The sequence below is a fragment of the Clarias gariepinus genome, chromosome 1 (assembly GCF_024256425.1).
Source record: "Clarias gariepinus isolate MV-2021 ecotype Netherlands chromosome 1, CGAR_prim_01v2, whole genome shotgun sequence".
Lineage (NCBI taxonomy): Eukaryota > Metazoa > Chordata > Actinopteri > Siluriformes > Clariidae > Clarias > Clarias gariepinus.
The window spans coordinates 36,389,688-36,412,429 of NC_071100.1; the positions used below are offsets into that span (position 1 = coordinate 36,389,688).

At 37.0% G+C, this 22,742-nt stretch overlaps 1 protein-coding gene across 3 annotated transcripts; it reads right to left on the reverse strand.

Annotated features, from left to right (window-relative positions):
* Positions 1-365: 365 nt before the first annotated feature.
* Positions 366-22,423, reverse strand: nsmaf (neutral sphingomyelinase (N-SMase) activation associated factor). Of its 3 annotated transcripts, XM_053497540.1 has the most exons (31): positions 22,190-22,422; positions 21,680-21,760; positions 19,675-19,753; positions 19,514-19,578; positions 19,288-19,324; positions 19,153-19,203; positions 17,939-18,010; positions 17,814-17,861; positions 17,654-17,706; positions 15,662-15,791; positions 15,497-15,568; positions 15,241-15,349; positions 13,497-13,673; positions 11,274-11,353; positions 9,389-9,479; positions 9,227-9,290; positions 9,070-9,121; positions 8,500-8,620; positions 7,182-7,313; positions 6,795-6,837; positions 6,450-6,616; positions 6,236-6,344; positions 6,082-6,140; positions 5,939-6,006; positions 4,647-4,714; positions 4,403-4,526; positions 4,172-4,255; positions 3,784-3,934; positions 3,495-3,597; positions 2,172-2,281; positions 366-2,057 (listed from the first exon to the last, which is right to left on the reverse strand). In XM_053497540.1, exons 1-31 carry the CDS (start codon positions 22,225-22,227, stop codon positions 1,963-1,965), a joined length of 2,733 nt encoding a protein of 910 aa, XP_053353515.1. In that variant the 5' UTR covers positions 22,228-22,422; the 3' UTR covers positions 366-1,962. The 3 variants fall into 3 exon arrangements, with proteins under 3 accessions (XP_053353515.1, XP_053353533.1, XP_053353524.1); XM_053497549.1 differs by lacking the exons at positions 366-2,057; positions 2,172-2,281; positions 3,495-3,597; ... (2 more) ...; positions 4,403-4,526; positions 4,647-4,714 and adding an exon at positions 5,446-5,721 and having other exon boundaries at positions 22,190-22,423; XM_053497558.1 differs by lacking the exons at positions 11,274-11,353; positions 15,497-15,568; positions 15,662-15,791; ... (7 more) ...; positions 21,680-21,760; positions 22,190-22,422 and having other exon boundaries at positions 15,241-15,348.
* Positions 22,424-22,742: the final 319 nt, after the last annotated feature.

The following is a 22,742-nucleotide window of genomic DNA, read 5'->3' on the forward strand; positions in this document are numbered from 1 at the left end:
TCTAATCTAATCTAATGTAAACAGTCATATAGTTACTGTCCGTGTACATTAGCCATAAACAGTTTATTCTTTCAATTCCTAAATATTTTCAAGACTACATTTTTGCAAAGATCAATATATCGCCATCTGTTGGCAGTGTGCACATTTTGCAGCTAACTAATTTAAAAGTGAGGTGATGTTCACTTTGGGGCAGAACATTTATTCAGTGCAAAACATACAAAAAAAAAAAAGGTTTGCTAAAACTAATCTATTTAATATAAAAATCTCAGCCTAGAAATCACTAATAAACTCCCAAAAAATTAATTACCATTTAAAAAAAACTACAAAAAGTACATAAGGACTGTAATAAAACATGACAGCTTAAGGAATATGGTGCATATTTGTATTTTTTGTACAGTTCATACAATTGAACATTTCATATTAAGGCCTTGCTTTTTTGCTATTGCATTATAAATAATGATCGTTTTTATTTTTACACATATTGCCTGTAAGCTATTGCTTTTTTCCTTGGGTCTTCTAGCTCTGAAAAATCTCTTAGCTACAAATCTTACTAAGTTATAAATATAAAACAAAGATCAGCATGTGCATGTGTACTTATCTGTGTACATATCTTCACACAAAAAACAGTTCCATTATTGCATAACTCTTCTAAATGCAATGTATTACTCTTCTTCTCTGAATGATAATATATTTAAACATACTGTATGTACTTTCATCTGAGTGTACAGGTCTAACAGTTGCATGAACATTTGTTAAATAAGTCAATTGAATCAACATCAACATGGAAACCTAAAAATATGTGAGATGCAAAACAAACTCCATGTTTTACTCCAGAATGGGAAACAAACCTCATCTGGTCTATTTAACTGCATTTAAAGGGAAAAGAAAATAAAGGACATAATGACGTATATACTGTAACTGGAAATAATTACAATGATATCAGATTGGAATGAATCTCAACTTAATTCAAGCTCCGGCAGCTCTAAGGCCAGTTTTCATACAAATAAAACACTAAAAAAACTAATCTGAAAAAAAAAAAAACATGAACAGTGGTCGATGTCGGCACGCCTACAGGTATTCGGAATTGCGTGCACTTGTAATATAGTTAAGTGTCTAACATTTTTGTTTAGATTTTTTTTCCTTCATATGACATTTTAACAGATAAATTATACTGTATAATATGCACAAATTTATATAAATTTTGTCCATATTGTCTTCAGATTTCATTTAAATTCTGTCCATGTTCATTGAAAAAAAAAAAAAAAAAAAAAGGTCAGTTTTAGGACAAATATCATACACAGCTTTTGCAATGTTTATTTGGTGTGAGCATAAATATAACCCAAGACGAACGATCATTTTATTTAAACTAAAATAAAACAAAGAAAAAACATGCACGTCTTGCCACAGAATCCCCTAGGGCCATCAAGACAGATAGTGAGACTGGAATTTTAGATATAGATCGGCTTTATAATGTGACAGGCAAATGAACGTTGTCCATTAAACAGTGTATGGACATCTAATATTCATATTTTGCCATGTAAAAACAAGGCAGATGGATCTGAGATATACAGCCCCTTCTTCCTCCATAATGCACTCATATATCAACATGGCATCATATTCCTTTCTCATAAAAAAATGAAAGTGATAAAACAGTCATATAAAATAATAAAAAAGTGCATTGACAGCATGGTATAAATATCACACAAACGTTTGCTGTGATGAGAACTTCAGTAAAACGAATTCGAGTCCTGATTCAGTTTGTGTAACGTTGTTCAGATAGGAATGGTAGGATCTGCTCAGAATCATATTTATGCTCACTATAGGTCAATATAGATATGCCCAATATAGGTCTATAGAGCAGGTGAAAATATACCTCCGGCTTCAACCTGAATACTTGTGTCCAGCACACTGAGTTAATTAAGTGTGTGTATGTGTGTGCGTGTGTGTGTGTGTGTGCGTGCCCTAATACTGGGGTTTCCAAAACATGATCTGTTTATCTTCACCTCCTGTAATGACAGTGCTGCACTGCTCATTCATCCAAATGCAAGAAACAGGACCTAAAAACAAGTTAGAGTTTATAAAGCGACATACAGATTGGAACTTTCGGTCATTTACATTACACACAACTCCTGTCATTCTTGATTATTTTGTGCGTCTGTGTGTGTGTGTACCAGAGTGAGCAGGGATCCTGTGTGTGATCTTGCTAGTTAGAAGATCCCAGATGAGCAGGTCCCCTGATTGACCTCCAGACAATACAATACTGCCATCCCAACAGAAACACCTACACTCCCAAAAACATAAAAAGATATCCATCAAGCAGACAGACAGACAGACAGATAGTTAGATAGACTGACTGTAAAAACTCCTTTTATTTCTCTATATAATCCCCTGCCACACGAACACACTTGGATATCATCAAGATAAAAAAATATCACAGTATGCAAGAGTCTTAGAAGACTGCCTGCTTCACGTCTGAATTGCATGCCCTCCCAGAACTCCTTTCCAAACATGGAAATGGCTTGATGTAAGGCCAAGACGGTATGGGGGAGGTAGCGATAACTCAGCCGAGTTCCTGTAATGTGCAAGTGGTTGTTGGTGAATGACTGTGTGTACAGTTCCCACAGACTGATGCGTTTCTTTTACAAGTTGGTGACAAGTTATTCGTTATTTTTCAAGTATCAGGCGTTCTACTCGCTCAGTGTTCATGAGTGTTCAACTGCAGTAGGCGCCGAGCCACCTCGGCCAGGATCGTCATTCACATACGTACAGTCTTCTTTGAAATATTTGCATCATTCAATGTTCATTCATGTTTCACTGTGGCAACAAGCCATCATATGTAGATGTCAATCGGTTTTATGCCTTCACTTCGCAATAAAAGTCCAGGTTTGACTTGAACGCCCGTCAAAAATTAACCGGGTTAAACAGTTGTCTGAATAATTTATCCTATTTAAACTTAATAGATTAACTGTATACTGCTTTTAGAGTGTAGGGTCACAGGGGCCTCAAGTGTACAGTATCCAGAAGGAACCAACCAACCTACTGTGCACGTCTTTGGACTGTGGCAGGAAATGAGAAAACCTGTTATTGTAACCTTCATGGTAGCTTCAAAGACTCTGGCCATTTTCTTGGACCTCTTTTATTTACAGGAATATTTTTATTAGTTTGTTACCCCATTTGGTGCATCCCTGAAGACCGCAATGTGAGATTACCAGTTTCTATAATACTTCACTAACAACGTCAGACACAAACAAAATCACACTCCCCCTCATTCTAATGTTTGATATGAACATTAACTTAGGCTCTTGATCTGTATTTTTCATGAATAAGCAGGGTTACTGGTGTTCCTATAAAAGTGGCTCACCACACGACCCCAAAACCTGGATTTTTCTGCTAGTTGAGTTATTTTTTCCCATATTTCCTGCCAGTGGGTCCATATTGAACAAATGAATGAATATATTATTGCAAGGTATATCATGGGTTAAAAGTGGAGTTACCTCTGTTCTTCCTCTGCAGAAACTGTGGAGAGGACAGTGCCTGTCTGTACGTCTGTAACCTTCAAGTACATATCCTCACCCACACTCAAAATGTTTCGACTGTCTGAATAACACACACACACACACACACACGCACGCACACACACGCACACACACGCACACACACGCACACACACGCACACACACACAATAAAAAAAGATTGTCAGTAATGTCATCATTAGTGTGCATGCAGGTTGTTTTCCACTCAACATTTTAAACACATGCATGCATACACACAAGGACACACACCAGGACTGAAGGCTACTTGGTAAATCTTTCCAGAATGACAGGTGAGCTGATGCAGGAGGGAAAAGCTGGCAAGATCCCAAACACTGAGGGTGCCCTCTTTTGTGCCTGATGCCAATAGTGTTCCAGCAGGGCTTAGAGCTATGGTGTTAACCTAAAAAAAATTGTAAATGCAAAAAAGCAAACATTAAGCAAAAACAACAACAACAACAACAAAAAAAAACCCCACAAGGAAGAAACCTTAGTTTTGATAAACTACTGAAGGTTACCATGAAGATATGTGCTATATTAGCCTATACAGATATTTGAATTAGATTCTTCTACCTACATAATTCCACCAGTTATTAGTAAACTATAGCATTATTAGCTGAGTAAAATGCTAAAGTCTCACCCCGGCCTCGTGCTCCAACTCCGCCAGCGGCATAAACTGTGACCTCTTATTATTGGAAAAATCTGCAGCTACACACTTCCACACCTGTTGATTAATTTTAAACACATGTTCATAGATTATTAGGGAATGTTTGTGATGAATTATACAGCTATCATAAAATACACAGTGGAGTTCTATATACTATCAGTCATAAGTCTGGACAATAAGATTTGGTAAATTTAGACTGCTGACCTTTACAGTAGAATCCCACGACGCCGTGTAAAGCTGGTCTTCTCTCCAGCAAACCTGACTAACAGCATCATCGTGACCCATGAGCGTGTCCTGTCTCCTGCCGTACGCTATTGAATAAAAGTACCTGGGGCCAAAGAAGGAAAAGTACATGGACTCAAATATAAGAGAATAAAAAAAGGGAATGACCTACAAAAAAACAGGTATTAGAGGTAAGCAAAGTCCTGTAAGCTGATTCAAAACTTACACATTATTATCCCATGAAGAACAAACCACGGTTTTATCCTCAGGCAGTATCACGCAGGAGGACAATGCCTTAATGGACAGAGAAAAAAAAAAAAAAAATGAAGAATTTTTGGTTTAGGGATGTTTACATGCAGATGACTTGTTAATGGAGTTAAGATGCGTCACAACATCATCAATCAGAATGCTTTAAATCACAGGTGCCAAATCTTCTCCAAAGCACAGGTGTGTGTGTATAGCAGTTAGTTCTAACCATGTGACAGCCACATCTACAGCGAGAAATCTGATCAGTTGTTCTTGGCTTTCCAGAGATAATCAGGTGTGTTATCTGCTTGGTTGGAATGAAAAACTGGACACACACACGCGCGCACGCAAGCACGCACACGCCAGTCCTTTCAAGAAAAAATTCGACATCTGTGCTTTAAATAATGCTCTATAATATACAGCTAGTGGGGATAACACCCAGAAAACATGACAGTAAATAAAATATTGTAAAACAGTACCGGAATAGTGAAAGTGGAAAAGGTGAAATAATAGATGTGTAACAAGGAAACCATTTTATGGAGCAAAGTGTAAAAATGCTTACTGAGGAAACAGAAAAGAAGGGATTAAACACAAGTGTTCAATTAAGATAAATAAATAATAAATAAATACCTAATTCCAGTATTTCTCTACAAGACATTAGTATGGCAAGGATGGTTTGGAGGTGTTTACTATTTGTGAAAATGCACCATTAAGCAATTATTTATTATTAAGGTCAAATGATAAATTAAAATCATGGCACAAGGCGAAGTAAACCCTGGACAGGGTGCCAATCCATCGCAGGGAACACACACATATTCACACACTCAATTACACACTACGGGCAATTTGGGAACGCTAATTAGCCTAACCTCCATTTTTTTTGACTGTGGGAGGAAACCAGAGTACCTGGAGGAAACCCACCAAGCACAGGGAAGACATGCAAACTCCATGCACACAGAGACGGTAACCGAGCCTGGCCGGGAATCGGACCCTGGAGGTGCAGGGCGACAGTGCTAACCACTACCCCACAGTGCCGCCCAGTATTTATCTATCAACTCAAAACACAAATAATTCAATTATTGATGAACTTAACATAAATTTCTGACTATACACACACACTGTAATTTTGATTTATGTTATTGTCCAGTACTATAAAACATAGAAAAAAAGTATGGCCCTTACAACAAGCTTTTTGTTTCTTTAACCATCTCAGTGACAGCTATCCTGTATCTATAAGGATCTATAATCAATTTAAAAGCACAGACTAATTACCATGTTGGAAAACGAAACACTCCTCTGTAGTGCGTTGCTTTCCTTAGAAAACATCTTTAAGGTAGAGTCTGTAACAAAAAAGATGATATATAAAGCAATAAACAACAGAGATTATTCAGCGCTTGCTCTGAAGCTTTCATTACCTTGAGATGTCGTGAAAACAGACACTCCATTCAGAGTCACTGCAATTCCTGTCACTGGCCTAAAAAAAGCAAAAATTAGACACTGACTTCACCATGAAAAAACACATGCTTGCACACATACAGGACACACACAAACATAGATGAACAAACATACTCTTTGTGTATCTTGTGACTGGACTGCAGTGTGAGTTTGTTCATGTTGCTCCAGGCAAGTGTCTTACTTTCCTCCGTCAGATCCTCAAATGACTCCATACTGGGAGAACCTGAAAATGGACACATACTGTACATTAATATACATATACCGTAATATTGACTGAACTGAGCTGTGTTTGTGTGTGTGATGCGTGTGTTAATTAAGAGTTCATTACCCGGCGAGAGGTCATTGGACGATGTGCTGAGGCTCGTCCCTCCCGAGACGTTGTGGAACCGGGGTGTGATGCGCTGAGGATGAGGTTTTGTAAAAAGCTGTCGGGGCGTCTGACCAAACTCCAGAATCTGCGTTAGCATCGCGATCTTCTCATCCGGATCCTCGATACTACACAAGCACCAGACCAGACACATGTACACGCAAATAGACACAGACAAACAAAAGATATCACAAAGTAGGTGATCTGCACACAACATATGGTAATAATAGACAGAAATCAATAATAAAAAAAGAAGCAATGTCAGTGATTCAGTGCAAAGTCAGTGAAAAATCAGTGATTATTTACCTGTCACAGTCGATGCCACCTTCATAAGTTAATGGATGAAAAACTGGGACACAAAAAACAGTTCAGTAAAATGTACTTATATCTATTCCAGTCTTTGATTTGTCGCTGTTTTATAAACATTTTTAAAATATAAGGATTGGCAAAATTTCTAAATGGTTAATGCTTAAAAAATTCTACCACTGGTTAAATATCAAGATGAGTTCCTCATTCTGTATTCTCATGTTAATTGAAATTTCGCAAAAAAAAGCAGATATTTTTTTTCCCCCCTCAAGTAAATTTTGCCTATTTTAGGTTTAAGGCTGTTTTTTGTTGTGGAACGCTAAAGCAGTGCTGCCTCTGTATGTAGGTGTTTTTACAAACACCATTACCGTGTGTGTGTGTATGTACCATTGTGGGCTGCAACAGCTTCACTCCCTCTCTGTTTGTAACCGAAAATCAAATTGATCCACTCGTGCAAGTACTCTGACACATACTGACTCTCGAGCGCACAGCGCATCTTCTGTAGAAAGTCTTCCACATCTACATACATACACAGGAAAGAGAGCGAGAAAACAGGAAAGCTCAACATATTGTTAGAGAAGGATTGAATAGTGTTAATAGCTTGCCCTAAAATGTAAAGTCTATTAAAGATTTTGAATTTAGGATTTATTGTATGTATAAAATGGACATGTGCACTTCTTATTTCTTTAAATAGCTCTCCTTCTTTCCTTTCCACACTTCTATACTTTTCTCTTGTCATAATGACAGATAAATTAGGGACGAGCTATTTTTGTAGTACACACAGCGCAAAACATGGTGGTACTAGGTAAAATAGAAGAAAAGCTGATGATTTGGTACAATAAGGGCACTGATAATGATGATTACTTACAACGTATTGATTTAAGATGGGCTATGAGAGGCTACGGATCCCAGGGAGAGACCTATGAGAAGCGACGGAATGACTCACAACCCTGGCGCTTTACCATCATGTTGGCCTCAGAGGGTAGAAACACGTAAGACTGACTATGAAAAGATACAGTAGCTTTGCCACAATTGTTTTGGAGCATGCAGTGAAAAAAATCTTGCCAAATTTCAATATTCATGACTCATGATTTGTGAATTTCTAGGACCTGGGTATAACTGCTTTAGAGGTCATAAAGAATAAAGAGAAGGTCAGAGGCAGCTCAGTGGTTAAGGCATTAAACTACGGTTCGGGAGGTCCCAGGTTCAAATCCTATAACCACCAACTTGTTCCTGTTGGGCGCTTGAGCAAGGCTCAATAAAGATAAGGGCGTCTGCCAAAGTAAATGTAAAATGTAAGGAATCCACATACACATAACATGATGTAAAATGCACCTAATACATACAGTATAAATAACCATTTACATAAACGGTTAATGATCAGTCTTAACTAATTATTTTAAAATTTATAGTATATACATGTTCACTTTTTCTAACTTAACTTTTTTTTTAATTTCTATTAAATGTTATAAATAATACATTTGTGTATTAAAAGACCTTTGTCCTCTGAAAATGTAATTAATACCCCCTTTATTCCTTAATTCTGGGTCCTAATGTTATTCAGCCCGCAATAAACCACCTGCACTTGCTGTCACAAAGGACAAATCTTTAATATGTTAAGATTTCCAGATTAAGGATACACAAATTATTGTAGTACAGTAATTGTAGTACAGACCTATTTTATCGCTGATTACTTTTAAACTACCTGTGGCCCAGGAAGGAAGTTCCACATCTCCTACTCGCCCACCACCCTGCCTCCGACCCAGATTTAATCCCAGTATGTTCTTCAGAAAACTGGAATCGGTCCCATAGAACTCAGGAATCAACTGAAACGTAAAAACACACACAAATGAACCACCCATCATTTCTTTATATTAAATTTAATTAAGTGCTGTTGATTAAATTAAAGAAATAGGAACGAATGCTTTTACGGTGACAGGATGCAAAGTGCCCAAAGATAATTGCCAACTGAAAAATTTGTTGTTAATGTAGCCTTTAGCATCACTAGTGTACTAATCACTGGCCTGATCATCTGTCAACATCTGCACCTGTTTCTCACTGGTTCATGCCTCACGTCAGATGGAATTTTGTGCTGTAATGTTTTATGTGGCTTAACAAACAAGAAACAGGAAGTCTTGGGAATTATTCCTCAAAACAACATTAAAAACTTAAAAGAAATTCTGGCTCTTTGAAAGCAAAATATGAAGAAATGATGTGTCGCTCAAGACTTTTGCACAGGACTGTATGTGCTAATCACCACGTCCAGGCTTCTCACCTCTTTAAAGTCAGTGCCTCCGTCTAAGCAGTTCTTCCAGGTATCTCCAATACTACATACAGAAAAACATTCAGTATTAATAAGCAATAAATATAATTCATGCTATAAAGTAATAAGTGTGTGTTTACACAATTTTGAGAGCACAAGATGATGGTACCTGTTAAACATTCGGTCTGCATGGTCATAACGACCGTTCTGCAAACACAGCATGTGCTCTGGAGCTTCAGGGAAAACACAAACAGTTTAAGAATCAGGGAAAGCCTTTCCCTGGTGTGTAAATTCTCAGTGTGTAAAGAAGATGACGCTGTGTAAGACTCACCCACTCTCACAAGGTAGAAGAGGACGTATCCCGGAGAGGAGTAATGACTACCATACATGAAACGAGGTTCTGGCATGTCCCTGTAACGCTCCTGTAACAGGAAAAAGTTAACACAAAAATGGAAAGGTTAAAAATAAAATCTAATGCTTCCTTAAATATATCAATAATCAGTAAATAATTGTCTAAATAATCAGCACAAATTATTTACCACTTTTATTTATTTTATATATATATACATATAGTAATCTACATTGCATTAAATTGGCCTGTTTAACTTTTAGTATTGAACTACAATCTATTTTATACAAACATAATAATTTCTTCAGTGGAACACCAAGGAATTAGGGCAATTGTTTATAATTCTGGTCTGGGACGGTTATTTGCAGAGAGATTACGCAGTAAAACACACCTTTTTTTTTTTCATTTACTGCCCCCTAGTGGACACTTCTCATTATGTCCAAGCATTAGCCTTTGTATGTGAGTGATGCACAACATACTGTACTTGCTAATACATAAACACAGAGCTATAAACCAGGCCGTAGTCAGAATGAGAAATCCGTACGTATTTTTCACTACATGACAAAGCTTTGAAAAGTTGAGATTTAACTACCAGAGTCTTGAGCCATTTTTAGGATTTTTAAAAATACTTTTAAGCTCATATATATTCATATAATCTACTATACAATATCATAATATATGCACTGAGTTTGCATTTTCATTTATATCAATAAAAATCTACGTTGTGTCTTATGAAATGTCTATGTTTTTAGCTTTTACAAAAAAAGTTTAAAAAAGGTTTATGTAGGTGAAATTATCTAGAATTTGTCAAAAGTACCATGATTATGGCATTCTCTATAATTTTGGAAAAATGTATCCATACAGTCCAAGAGAAATAATTAATATTTATTATAACAACGATAAATATTTTAAATATCTTGAAAACTGTAAAATTATATAATACCTACAAAATTTATAAAAGTATTTTAAATGGAAATTTATAAAATGTTTTTAATTATTAATATTTAATTAATTTACATTATGGTTAATATAATGTAAATGACAATTAATATTTAAATTAATGTACTAATAAAATACAAATTTAATATAAATAATATAGAATAATAGATAGTCATATAAGTATTTAATTTAATAAATCATAAAGTGATTTATCTGACCAGGGGAAGGATGTAATGTTTTACAGTACCAGTACTTTGGTCCGATTATTACTGTGTACGATGTGTTGTGGTTTTGTTTTAACCACAAGTAATGGTTGTGCACAGGAACACAGAACTATTAGCAAATTGTTTAAATAAATACATTATTTTCTCAGATACACTTTATCGCTCAGACAAGCAATTTGTTTTTTGGAACAGAAACCAGCGAGGTTAAACAATCAGGGTGCAAATCTTGGACTTTGTGTCTCCTGGGTTTAAAGGGTTAAACTTGTAAAAAACAAAGTCAGATGTGGTCGCAACCTTCTAAGTCTTGAATCTTGTGGCAAAAAAGTAAATTGTACAGTAGATATCATATACTCTAATGCCTGTGGATGGAGCGCTCAAGGCTGAGGCTACAGCTCATATGTCAGCTAGGGGAATAAAGTTATCGAGCTTTTCCAATCTAAGAGTGGTGGAGTGCTCAGTCTCAAAAGCACTGTGGTTTGAGTCAGATTTCCTGTTACAGCATCTAATACAGATGCAGAACGAAGACAAGCTGTCGATCGATTCAGAAGTGGCAGAGAGCAATTTATTATTTAATTAGAACTTTTTACGAAGCTTAAAATGTTCACTATTTTGAAGAAGCTTTTTGTGTCTGGCTATGGGAGAAATATTTAAGTCTTTCCGAGTGAACTTCAGAGATGGATCTCAATGCAGCTGTGTGTCCTTACCAGTAGCCTTTCCAGTCTCTCTCTGTTTAAAGCTCCAACAGGTTTACTGAGGTCCCGAAAAGAGGCAGGGTTCAACAGATCTATAAAAAAACAAGAACACGGCAAGATATCACGTGTATATATACAGTGGAACCTCGGATTACGAGTAACGTGGTTTACGAGTGTTTTGCAAGACGAGCAACAATTTTTAATAATTTTTTACTTGAAAAACGAGCATTGTCTTAGTTAACGAGCACCGGGTATCATATTTCACGCATGCGCTATTTGTTTTAACAACAAGCGTTACGTCATCACAAGTGAGCCAACGGTTTTTCTCTCTCTTGCAGCAGAATTGTAGGTAATCGTCTCTCCTGCTGGGTGAATACACACACGCGCTGTGTGTGTGTGTGTGTGTGAGATGTGCGTGTGCGCGCGCACACACACACACACACACACACACATTAACGGAGAGACCGTTTTTAAAACCGTTTAAAAATTAGCAAGGAACATCGCTAGTCACACTCGCGTGAGTGCATACTAACGGGATTACTACTGTAAAGTAAAACAACAACAACAACAATAAAAATTAAACAGCTCCTCACCTTTGAAAACAGTCGCGACAGAGAAGAGTTTGTTTGTTTATTTGGCAACCTGAGAGAAGGGAAGCTGTAAAGCCGAGACCTATCGTCTCCCCTGCTGGGTCTTAGTGCCTGCAGTGTTTTTGAGTGTGCGTGTGTGTGTGTCTGTGTAAGGCAGAGTGTTTGTGTGTTTGTTTGGCAACCTGAGAGAAGGGGGGCCGTAAACGCGTGCGAGCCCCCCTTCATCCCCCCTCCTCTCAGGTTGCCAAATAAACACACAAACTTCTCTCTGTCGCGATTGTTTTCAAAGGTGAGGAGCTGTTTAATTTGTTTTTTGTTGTTGTTGTTTTACTTACAGCAGTGATCCTGTTATTATGCGCTCACGTGAGTGTGCATAGGAATGTTCCTTGCTAATTTTTAAATGGTTTTAAAAACGGTCTATCCGTTAATGTGTGTGAGTGTGTGTGTGCGCGCGCACATTTTACACACATACACTCTGCATGCACAAACGAAATCCCTTATCTGTCGGGGTTTAATTTTACATTTTTTTAAGGTAAAGTACAGGTTAATTTGTTTTATTTTTACTTTATATTTTGTATTAATTATATTTATGTATTTATTTTTTTCGCTGGAGAACGAATAATGTAAGTTTCCATTATTTCCTATGGGAAAATTAAATTTGGTTTACGAGTGTTTTGGAATACGAGCCCACTTCCGGAACGAATTAAGCTCGTAATCCGAGGTTCCACTGTATATATATATATATATATAAAATTAGCATAATTTTGTTCCAGAAGCATGCTCGTATTCCAAAATACTTGTAAATCAAAGCAAATTTTCCCATAAAAAATATGGAAACCTCAAATTATTCGTTCCACAGCCCAAAAAAATAAATACATACAAATAATTAACACAGTAGGAGACAAACACTAAGACCCAGCAGGGTAGCGCAAGAGAGAAAAAAAACATTGGCTCAGTTGCGATCACCTGACGCACGGCGTCAAAACAAAAATCGCATGCATGATACATACTACTCGGTACTCGTAAATCAACACTTGTTCGTTTTTCAAGTCAAAATTTATTTAAATCTTAGCTCGTCTTGCAGAACACTCGCAGAATAACAGAACACAGTCAGGAGGGTAAAAACTACCTTTATTTCTCTACATAATTCCTACTACAGTAATTCACGTATCCCAGTGCTTGTATACCATCAAGCATCAAGGTAAAAAGCTGTCGTTTGTTGATTGGTTGATTGGACTGCCTGCTTCATCACAAGTTTCTGTTTGACTTGAATGCCACTTGCATCATTATCATCATCATTATTAGCAGTAGTAGTAAGAGTGGCATATTATTAAATATATTGGTAGAATATAGTCGTAGAAATGAATCAATGAATTCATTTCCAAATCTGTCATTTCATGCTCTCAGCTGTCTGTGCACATGAACTGTATGGACCTTAATGGGTGTTGCTACATGCTAATCAGCTGCTCCATTGAAGCTCTAAAGCCTTTGTTTGGTTTAAGCAAACCTTAACACACACCCTTATTAAAACATTGAAAAATGAGGATCAATGTGTGTACAGCTGCAGTCCCTCTTAACTAACTTCTCTCTCTCTCTCTCTCTCTCTCTCTCTCCATTTGTGTGTGCATGCGTGTGTAAGACATACCCAGTTGTGGGCTTGTGTAGTCACTGAGGACCCAAGGAAACACAGGATACTGCGAGAGATCATTAACACTGCGGTCTGCCAGGTTGTTCAGGTGCAGCAGGTACTGGTAGTTGGAGATGTGGCCTCTCTGCCACTGCAGCATGTAACTCTCTGCTGTGTGCTCTGCTACGTGGTTCTCTGTCTCAAACACACACATGCGTGCACACACACACACATAATACCCAATGTTAAAATATTTAAATAGATTCTTATATTCACATGTAAGATCACATGTGTGTGTTCAAATCTTTACATTTAATGTGTCCTATTTATCGTGTAGCGTTGTCACTACTTATAGCAGTAAGTCAAAAATATATATTATAGTACAGTAATAACAGTGCTCAAATATAATTTAGATCTGAAACTTGAAGCTTTTTTTTTTTAAATCAAAGGCAGCCTACGCTCAACTAAAGAGTAAAAATTTCCATCAAGGAGCTTTCACACATGGAAAAATGCTTATCTAAAATGCAACCATGCTTCTCTACTCACTCGCTATAACATGCAGCCTTGTTCCATGTGCTGCATCAATAAATAACAAATCTGAACTCCACACTGAACATTTTGAAATAAACGCAGACATCAGTCACTTTGTGTTTGGCGAGCCATTCATGTCTATCCTTGAGGCAGGAGCGAGGACAGGCATAGAGACAGTCCTATTCCTCTTATAATGCAGAATGTGTGCAGCCAGGCTAAATAGTCGCTCACGGTCAGCCCACATGGATGGAGCGTAAGGTAAACCCGGGCCAGAGCTGGAACGCCCCTTTATTTCTCTTCATTACTATAAAGTAATTATGTAATAATGTTTTAGCCTTTTTACTCTCTGCAGAGTAAGACTCGAGTTTTTGAGGGCTTCTGCTATATGTGGCTGAGTGAGAGTTGCCTTTAAAAAATTATTCACACTTAGAGCTGCAGGATTAATTTAAAGGGAAAAAAAATAAATCACAACCTTGATTCATACATGCATACAATCTCATTTCTGAATAACAACGATTCACTTGCGTGTATTGCCCTGCATATATACACATTCTGACGACCTGTTTCCAATTGACTCCTTTTAACGCTTTACGTGTCTCGATGCATATACTGTAGGTGTGTCAAACACCTATGTGGTTTGACACTGCAAAGCTCCGCGAGCTAAATTTAACTTTACATTTTTCGTGCAAAAACCGCGCAGGTGAGATAGAGGTATGCGCCATGATAAATGCAACAACCGAAGGAAATAATAATAATAATAATAATACATTTTATTTGTAACGCACTTGTAACAAATGTCAAGTTGATTGTGCATCTGGGTTATTTTTATCAGAGAAAAATCGTGATTTACATTATATCAAGAATCGTGCAGCCCTATTTACACTGCATTGTTTTTAAATGGCGAATAAGGTTTGTTGTGTTAAACCTTTTGGCAGATGTTCCCGCACGTGGTTTCGCTTAAGAAAAATCTGCATGTTGCAAGTCTTTTCAAAACACTTGGTAATGTTCCCAGACTGGCGATGGCATGGTGATGTGGATGTTGAATCATGTAATCCGTGTCATCACAGTAATTTATTTTATGTGATGGTCCTGTTGAGAGAATCTGCAAAAATTAAGTGATTATCGGCTGATTTTAATTGACGGCCGATCGATCGGAGCACCTGTAAGGTTTTTACACGGATACCCTGAGAGACACTGGGTAAATTAGTCTATGCAAATGTGTATAACATACCTAAAACAGTGCCAATGTAGTAGTAAAGCTCATCCCTGTCTTCAGTATTGTAGAACTTTAAGTAGATATCTGAACACAGATCATTCTCTGTACAGAACACCTCCAGCCCCTAAAACACACACACACACACACACACACACACACACACACACACACACACACACACACACACACACACAAAGAGTAAATATTAAAACACAGTAAACACAGTACAGTAATGAACCAAATGTCCTGTCATACACTCACACACACATACCAGCGGTCTCAGGCCATGTCTTCTTTTGTAGATGCGTTGGACGGTATGGAGCTCAATGTACACCACTGAATCCTGTCCACATGCAGACAAATATTAAGCATAATCATTACCAGGTCATTAAAATCAGAAGTAAAAAAAAAAATGACTAACTGCTTACTAACTCACAGGGTAACCATTAAGGGGCTGGAAGTACAGGTTGTTGTTCGTGATGCAGACGTGGCCAGGGTTGGTCACTAAAGGGGTCACCATCTCAGCTTTACACTCCATATGTGGCTGCTCAGACACACTCCGAAAGCTACACACAAACACAAAATTTATTACATAATACAGGCAACCTACTGTACAATGCTGTATTTTGGCTACATACTGTATATAGTGCTGGGAAAAAAGTATTTGCCCCTTTGCTGATTAAAAATGAAAATAAATAAATCAATACATACTGTAAATAAATAAATGGCCGATTTGTTAAAACTTAAATAATTGAGATAAAACATTTTAACATGGAGTTTTTAAATGATTTTATTCATTAAGGGAAAAATCCCATTGAGATGTTGTGGCATGACCTTAAACAGGCTGTTAAAAAGTGGTCTTTTACATAATAAAAGCTGCTTTCTTTTCTGTTTGTTTGTATTAGGATTTATTGCCATATCAGCTTCTCAGGGTATTTCATGGCAGATACATAATACAAATTAAACTGATTTATTTAAACCAATATAATGTTATGTTATAATGTAAGGGATTTAAGAAGTTGTGGAAAAGGTAAATGAAAATAATAATATTAATAAAAATAAATAAATATCACATTATAAAATGGCCTTCACATAAGGTTCTTTAGGTGCACTTTTGCTAAAAATTTTAAACATTTTTCTGGTTTTGTCTTGTAGAATATGTTTTTTAAATCTTGCTCTGGTAGAAATAGTTTTCTTATGGTATTAAAACTTGGGCAGATCAAAAGTATATGCTTTATGGTAAGAGTAGTGCTACAGTCCTGACATTTTGGAGCTTCTTCACCGTTTAATAAATAAGCATGGGTTAAATTTGTATGACCTATAAGGCACCTTGTACATACATATACCTTGTATATACACTACGACTTGGTCGTGTCTGGATTTGAAGGGGTCAAAGCATCTTTTTTTCCACCACCATGTTTATTTAGAAAAATTTGTTGTTTTGGTACTGTTCCCATTCTGCTTGCCAATTATTTTATATATACTGATTTATCAATGGCTTAAGGTCAGAGGGTGGGATTTGACATTCTCTAATAGTCTCTGTAAGGGCTTGTTTTGCTGCCATGTCAGCTTGTTTATTTCCTGTAATTCCACTATTTCCTGAATACAGTAGAAGACAATATTGTGATGGTTTTTCTGTCATTGGTTTGCCCGTATTAATACTGTATGGCAATAATTATTGGGTGATTTGTTTTCATAGATTCCAAAGCTTGTAGGCAGGATTTTGAGTCTGTAAATACGCTTTCTTTTCTGATCTACAGATATTTTCCTGTGAAATAAATTTTTTTCCTGGAAAATTAATAAAAAAAAATTTGTACTGACTTAATAAGGAATTCATAAAATAAACATGTATAACAAATATGTTTGCACAAAAAGCAATTCCACAGTAACGTTCGTGTCCCGAATGCTTACTACAGGGTCTTAAAAACTGAACTGTTCAGGAAATTGAACATAAACACTCAGTTACTCAAATGTAACAAAACATCAGAATAAACACGTGTGATTAGTTATTTATACCTCTGTGGTTGTCTTGTTCAAAACAAAATGAGAATAAAAAAAAAAGCAAATTTCTTTTGTGAGTTTGTATTGCAACATTGCCACAACTATATGCCGAAGACAGGAGTCAAGATCAGCCATGCTCTCTGGGACGGAGTGATGGCTTTTCTGAAATCTGCTGCCAATTACAGCAACGCTAGCCAAACTGTGGGTGTCTGAAAACTTACATTTATGGAAGAGGGCAGTTCAAAAATACGCCTCTTGCTGGTCTCAGAAGACACATACATTATGTTTTACTATTCCTGGTTGATAAGGGATAGTTAGCTAGAAAGTAGCTGAGAACCAGCAAGACTGAGCTCATTGAAATAAACAAACATTTGTTCAGTCTGTCTTTGTAAATATGTCTTTGTATCTTTACGCAATGCTGACTAACCTGTTCTTATCAAAAGATGTTCTCGCCAACCTGGATTGCAAGTTTGCAGCAATCTAGAACAGTAACACATAAGCACTTATTACTGAGTATAAACATATGCCTCACAACAACCTTAGGTCACTGAGTGAAGACATGTAAACTTGTGTGTAACTGTACAAACCATAGCTGTCTGGTCCCCCAGCTTGTCCAGACACGATGCTCTGTGTAACTGCAAAAACGAAACAGATTAACGCATGATAAAGCAACCTCCACCAATAGTAAAACTTTAGAAACTGCAAGACAAACCTGCAGCAATGTCTGGACGACATCTTCTGTTTTAGCGGGGATCTCCAGCTGGAATATGACACTTCTTTCTCCCTAGTAAGCATATTTAAGCACCGATAATTAAGCAATTATTAGAAGAGAAAAAAAACAATCTTCTGTAACTCAGAGTCTCATACAACACTGTTACCGTAATCACATCAGAAATGGAAGACATGTTCAGAAAATATATTAGACGTAAAAAAGAAAAATCCTAGCAGGAAAAAAAAAAGACTGAAAACACTGTTTATTTAAAAGTCTTGATTTTACTACTACATAATCACTGTGCTGTAAAAAAAGTTTTTGGCTTCAACCTACTTTTTTTGTTGCATTTGGAACACTTAAATGATTAAGATCTTTACAAGAATTTTACACAAAGATAACCCTGACTGAATACAAAATGCAGATTTTAAATAGTGATTTTATTTATTGAAGGAAAAACAGTGTCCTAACCTGCCTAGCCCTATGTGAAAAGGTAATTGTCCCAGCAAATCCATCTCTGAATGGATATTAAAATAATATTTAAAAAATATCAGTATCAGGTTTTGGAGCAGCTTAATCAAAAGCTGAACTTAATTCTGATTGTAATGCTGTGGCATGACCTTAAACAGGCCGTTCATGCTCAAAAACCATTCAATGTGGCTGGATTAAAACAATTCTTTAAAGAAGATTGGGCCAAAATTCCTCCACGGCGATGTCAAAGACTCATTGTCAGTTATTGCAAATACTTGATTGCAGTTGTTGCCACCAAGAATGGCACAACCAGTTGGGGGCAATTACTCTTTCATATAGGGCCAGGCAGGTTTGGACAACTTTTTTTAACCTTAATAAATGAAATCATTGTTTAAACTCCATTTTTAATTTATTCTCCTTATTATCATTGTAGTCATTTTGAATTTATTCTCCTTATTATGACTGTAGTCACACCCAATTTGTTTTCTACTAGCTCTTAAGCCCAAAGCTTTACACCCAGAAAAGTGAAAGTAACAAAGACCACAACTGAACCACCCTTTCCCTTCATTTTCCCTATTCCACTAAGCAAATTTCATCCATTTTTGTTTTAATTGCTTGTACCAAAGAGTAGCCAGCTATAGCGAGGTGTCATACATTTAAAATGCTTTGTATAAACCATACACTCTTCTCACCTATAAAATACAGAAATATGTTTAAACCTGGCAACATGACCAGTATGAACTTACCCTTTCATATTTGTATGGAGCAACAGCATTCTTCTCTTTAATAAGAAAAATCTGACAAACCAACAACACACAATTAGAACATCGAGCACACACTCACTTTGTTTGGAACACACACTCTCTGAAGCGCATACTCACCTGCTTGGTTTCCATAAGTATAGTTGCTGGCTTGGTTCTGCAGCAGAATGAGGAAATGAAAGAAGTGAGAAAAAAAGGTTAGAAACAGATGCAACTGAAAGACCAGAAGGATCCTGATTGTAATTGTGCATCAGTTGTTTTTTAACTGCAAAGTGCATTACAAGCATGGATTTATGGTCAAGTGCTTCTGATGTTCTCAAGCTTTAGTCAACTACAAATATCTCACTCTTTAAAAGGGTTGGATTCATCCTGCTCTACTGCTTCTATCCGCCTGCAGTCTTTTAATGGGATCTGTTTTTATAAAAAAAAAAATACAATAATAAATCATTCAGCATATTTTTTTTATGACTTAAAATTGATATTTAAATGTAAGAAAGAGGAACTTACCTTTAAAATGGCTTCCATCATCTCATCTGGCTCAAAAATAACTGATTTGGAGCAGATCTTCAGGGAGCCTCGAATATTTCTGTGACCACATAAGGAAACAAACACAAATTGAATACAAAAGGTATTTAATTTACTGCTGTTATAAATTAGGGGTGTAACACAATGAAAATATTTGTTAATGGTGTAATGGTTCATAATTGATTTGGCTCAAAGAGTCACCACAAACCACCTCCAAGTTTAAAATTTTACTGGTACTGCATATTTGGGCCCATTTCTAAGCCAAAAAATACATGTTCTTTTTTTGCATGAGTGCAAATTATCTATTATTTACATTACTCAAAAGCTCTTTTCAATGCGCACTTTGCACTCACGTCGGTTGCCAAATCACACCAATAAAATCCTCCTAAGCATTTACTTTTACAGCATTTGGCAGATGCCCTTATCTACAGCAACTTTATTTTTATCTCATTATACTGTAAATCTGAGCAGTTGAGGGTCAACGGCCTTGCTCAAGGGACAAACAGTGGCAAGTTGTTGGAGGTGGTGGGGTTTGAACCTGGGACCTTCCGATCAGTCGTCCAATGCCTCAACCTACAAACTAAAACTTGCTCTATAAACCCACCCACACTGATAAAAACCAAGCCAAATAATAACATCTGGACAAGTACTCATACTGAAGTCCAATTATTTAAATATGTTATTTCATTACAAAATAAAACTATTTGCTTATTACTGAGATAATAGCAAATAATTCCAATTCCAATTTTTTTGCCCCCATTCACCACTGTTCAATGAAAGAAAGTCTTTTTTTTTCTATGAATAAGAAAGAAAAAAAAATGCAATCGAAGTATTACATATTTTGTTTTAAGCTTTTTTATGGAATATTAAACATCTCAAACATTGTTTATATTTATGCCAATGGGCAAAAGTTCCTTGCTTTAAGCGTTCTTTAGGGACTAAGCAAAAAATATATAGATTTTTTTGCTGAGACAAAAAAAAAATTATCTGATGCATAACCAAAAACCATGATACAATCTGAACCATGTTTTTTTTTACCAAATGTAGGTGTGCTTAAACAGCATCCCTCCCTCAGTAATGAGCATCAAAACCAGTAGCACAAAACAGACTGTTGTTCACTAGTCCAAGAAACTTAGCAAACAATTCACTCCTACCACATGTGATGCCAGTGTGGGAATAGTTTACAGCACAATCTGTAGTATTATAAAGTAATTATGATGTTTTGCCGCCTCATATGCCTACAAATAATAAAAAAAAATTTAAAAAACTTGACAATGAGCATGTCTTAATCAATTGCGTTGCCTCTAATGCAGGCACCATTAAGAAGCTTGTGCACTCGTCACAGAATAAGTTTTATCTGAGGCTGATTGGTCATTACTCACTCATTATCTATAGTGTTTTATCCTGTATACAGGGCCACAGGGGGACCTGGAGCTTATCCGAGGAGACTTAGGGTAAGACCCTAGACGGGTACCAATCCATCGCAAGACAACTAATTACTGTGGGTGATTTGGAAACTTCAATCAGTTTACAAGGCATATCTTCAGACTGTAAGGGAAAACCAGAGAAAACCCACAACAGACAGGGAAGACGTTCAAAAGTCCATGCACACAGACTGGAGACAAGATTTGAACTCTGGAGATGTGAGGTGAACAATCGTATCTACTGTACCACTTTGTCCACCAATGCTTGTAGATTTCAGCACTATTAGGTTGTGGCTCAGTGTGTTAACGCTCTGAGTTACTGATGAGAAGGTCGTTGGTTTGAGTCCAGGCTCCACCAGGTTGCCTTGAGCAAGGCCCTTAACACTGTCTAACTGCTCCTGGGGTGCTGTATAATGGCTGACCCTGTGCTCTGTGATCTTATATTACAAGTCAAGTTTATATAAGGAATTTGACCCTGTGCGAGTCTTTACTGAAATTAAATCGTATAAACTTTTCGTACCAGGGGAAACATTTATATGAGTGTAACTTTTAGGCGAGCTCACCTGTTTGGGAGTGCATTCAACCTGTATGCAGTGTGCTGTTCAAAATAATATTCCTCCAGGTCGAGTAACAGCAGTGAAAACCTGAGAAACAGAGAACACACTTTTATTTTCACATCCTATCCTGCATGGCCTCAAGCTCTTATCATTTCAGTGAAGCTTTGGTGTAACGCTGTAAATGCAAATAAAACTGAAATGAGAAACTTTCAACAAAAGGGTCTGTCAGCTGAGATTAAGCAACAGTTCAAACGTGAGGATTAATAAGCAACAGTGCATGTGACTGCTTTTTATCCGGGCCACTTCCGGCAACAACCTCACAACAATGACGCCTGTCATGCTAGACAGCACTTAACATGACTTTATGATGTGACTTAACTACATAGAAGAGAGAGAGAGAGAGAAAGACAGAGAGACTAGCTGAATGCTGGAGACACTCTCGGCCTGGAGACATGTGATGCATCGAGCTCGAGTTACTGTAATGAGTCTTAGTGAAGAGTGTGTAGGGTCAAATACCTCTCTTTACAGCGCTCCTTCTTCCTGATGAACGCCATTGTGCACCGATACACATTCAGGACTCACACACACCGACACAGATGCCGGAACGAGCTACAGTCCTATCTTGAGCATTCCAGCGCCCCTACGTAGGGACAACACTCCACTTCTTCTCCTTCGTTCTCTCTGTCTCTCTATTGCTTTCTCTCGCTGCGCCCTGATGCGCATGTATGTGTGAACAGGAGCCGAACTAAAAAAAAAAGAGTCGATACTCTGATTCACTGGATCATCAGCAGTGAGTCGACTCCAAAACATTCGAATGAATACATCACTATGAAATTTGTTCGTGTTTCACATACACGTTTGTTTTCATTTTTATTATGCAAAATTATAACATGCAGCGAATCTAAAATGTTTATTATTTTCAATTCTCGTACATCCAAAACGAAACTGGATAGCTATTTAACTTCATAAAAAGGACAAGTAGGCCCCCGCCCCTAAACATTTTTTGTGTATTTTTTGTCATCGACAATCCAGACAATAAGAGGAACTTAAATCGACTTTTTCGTCTCCT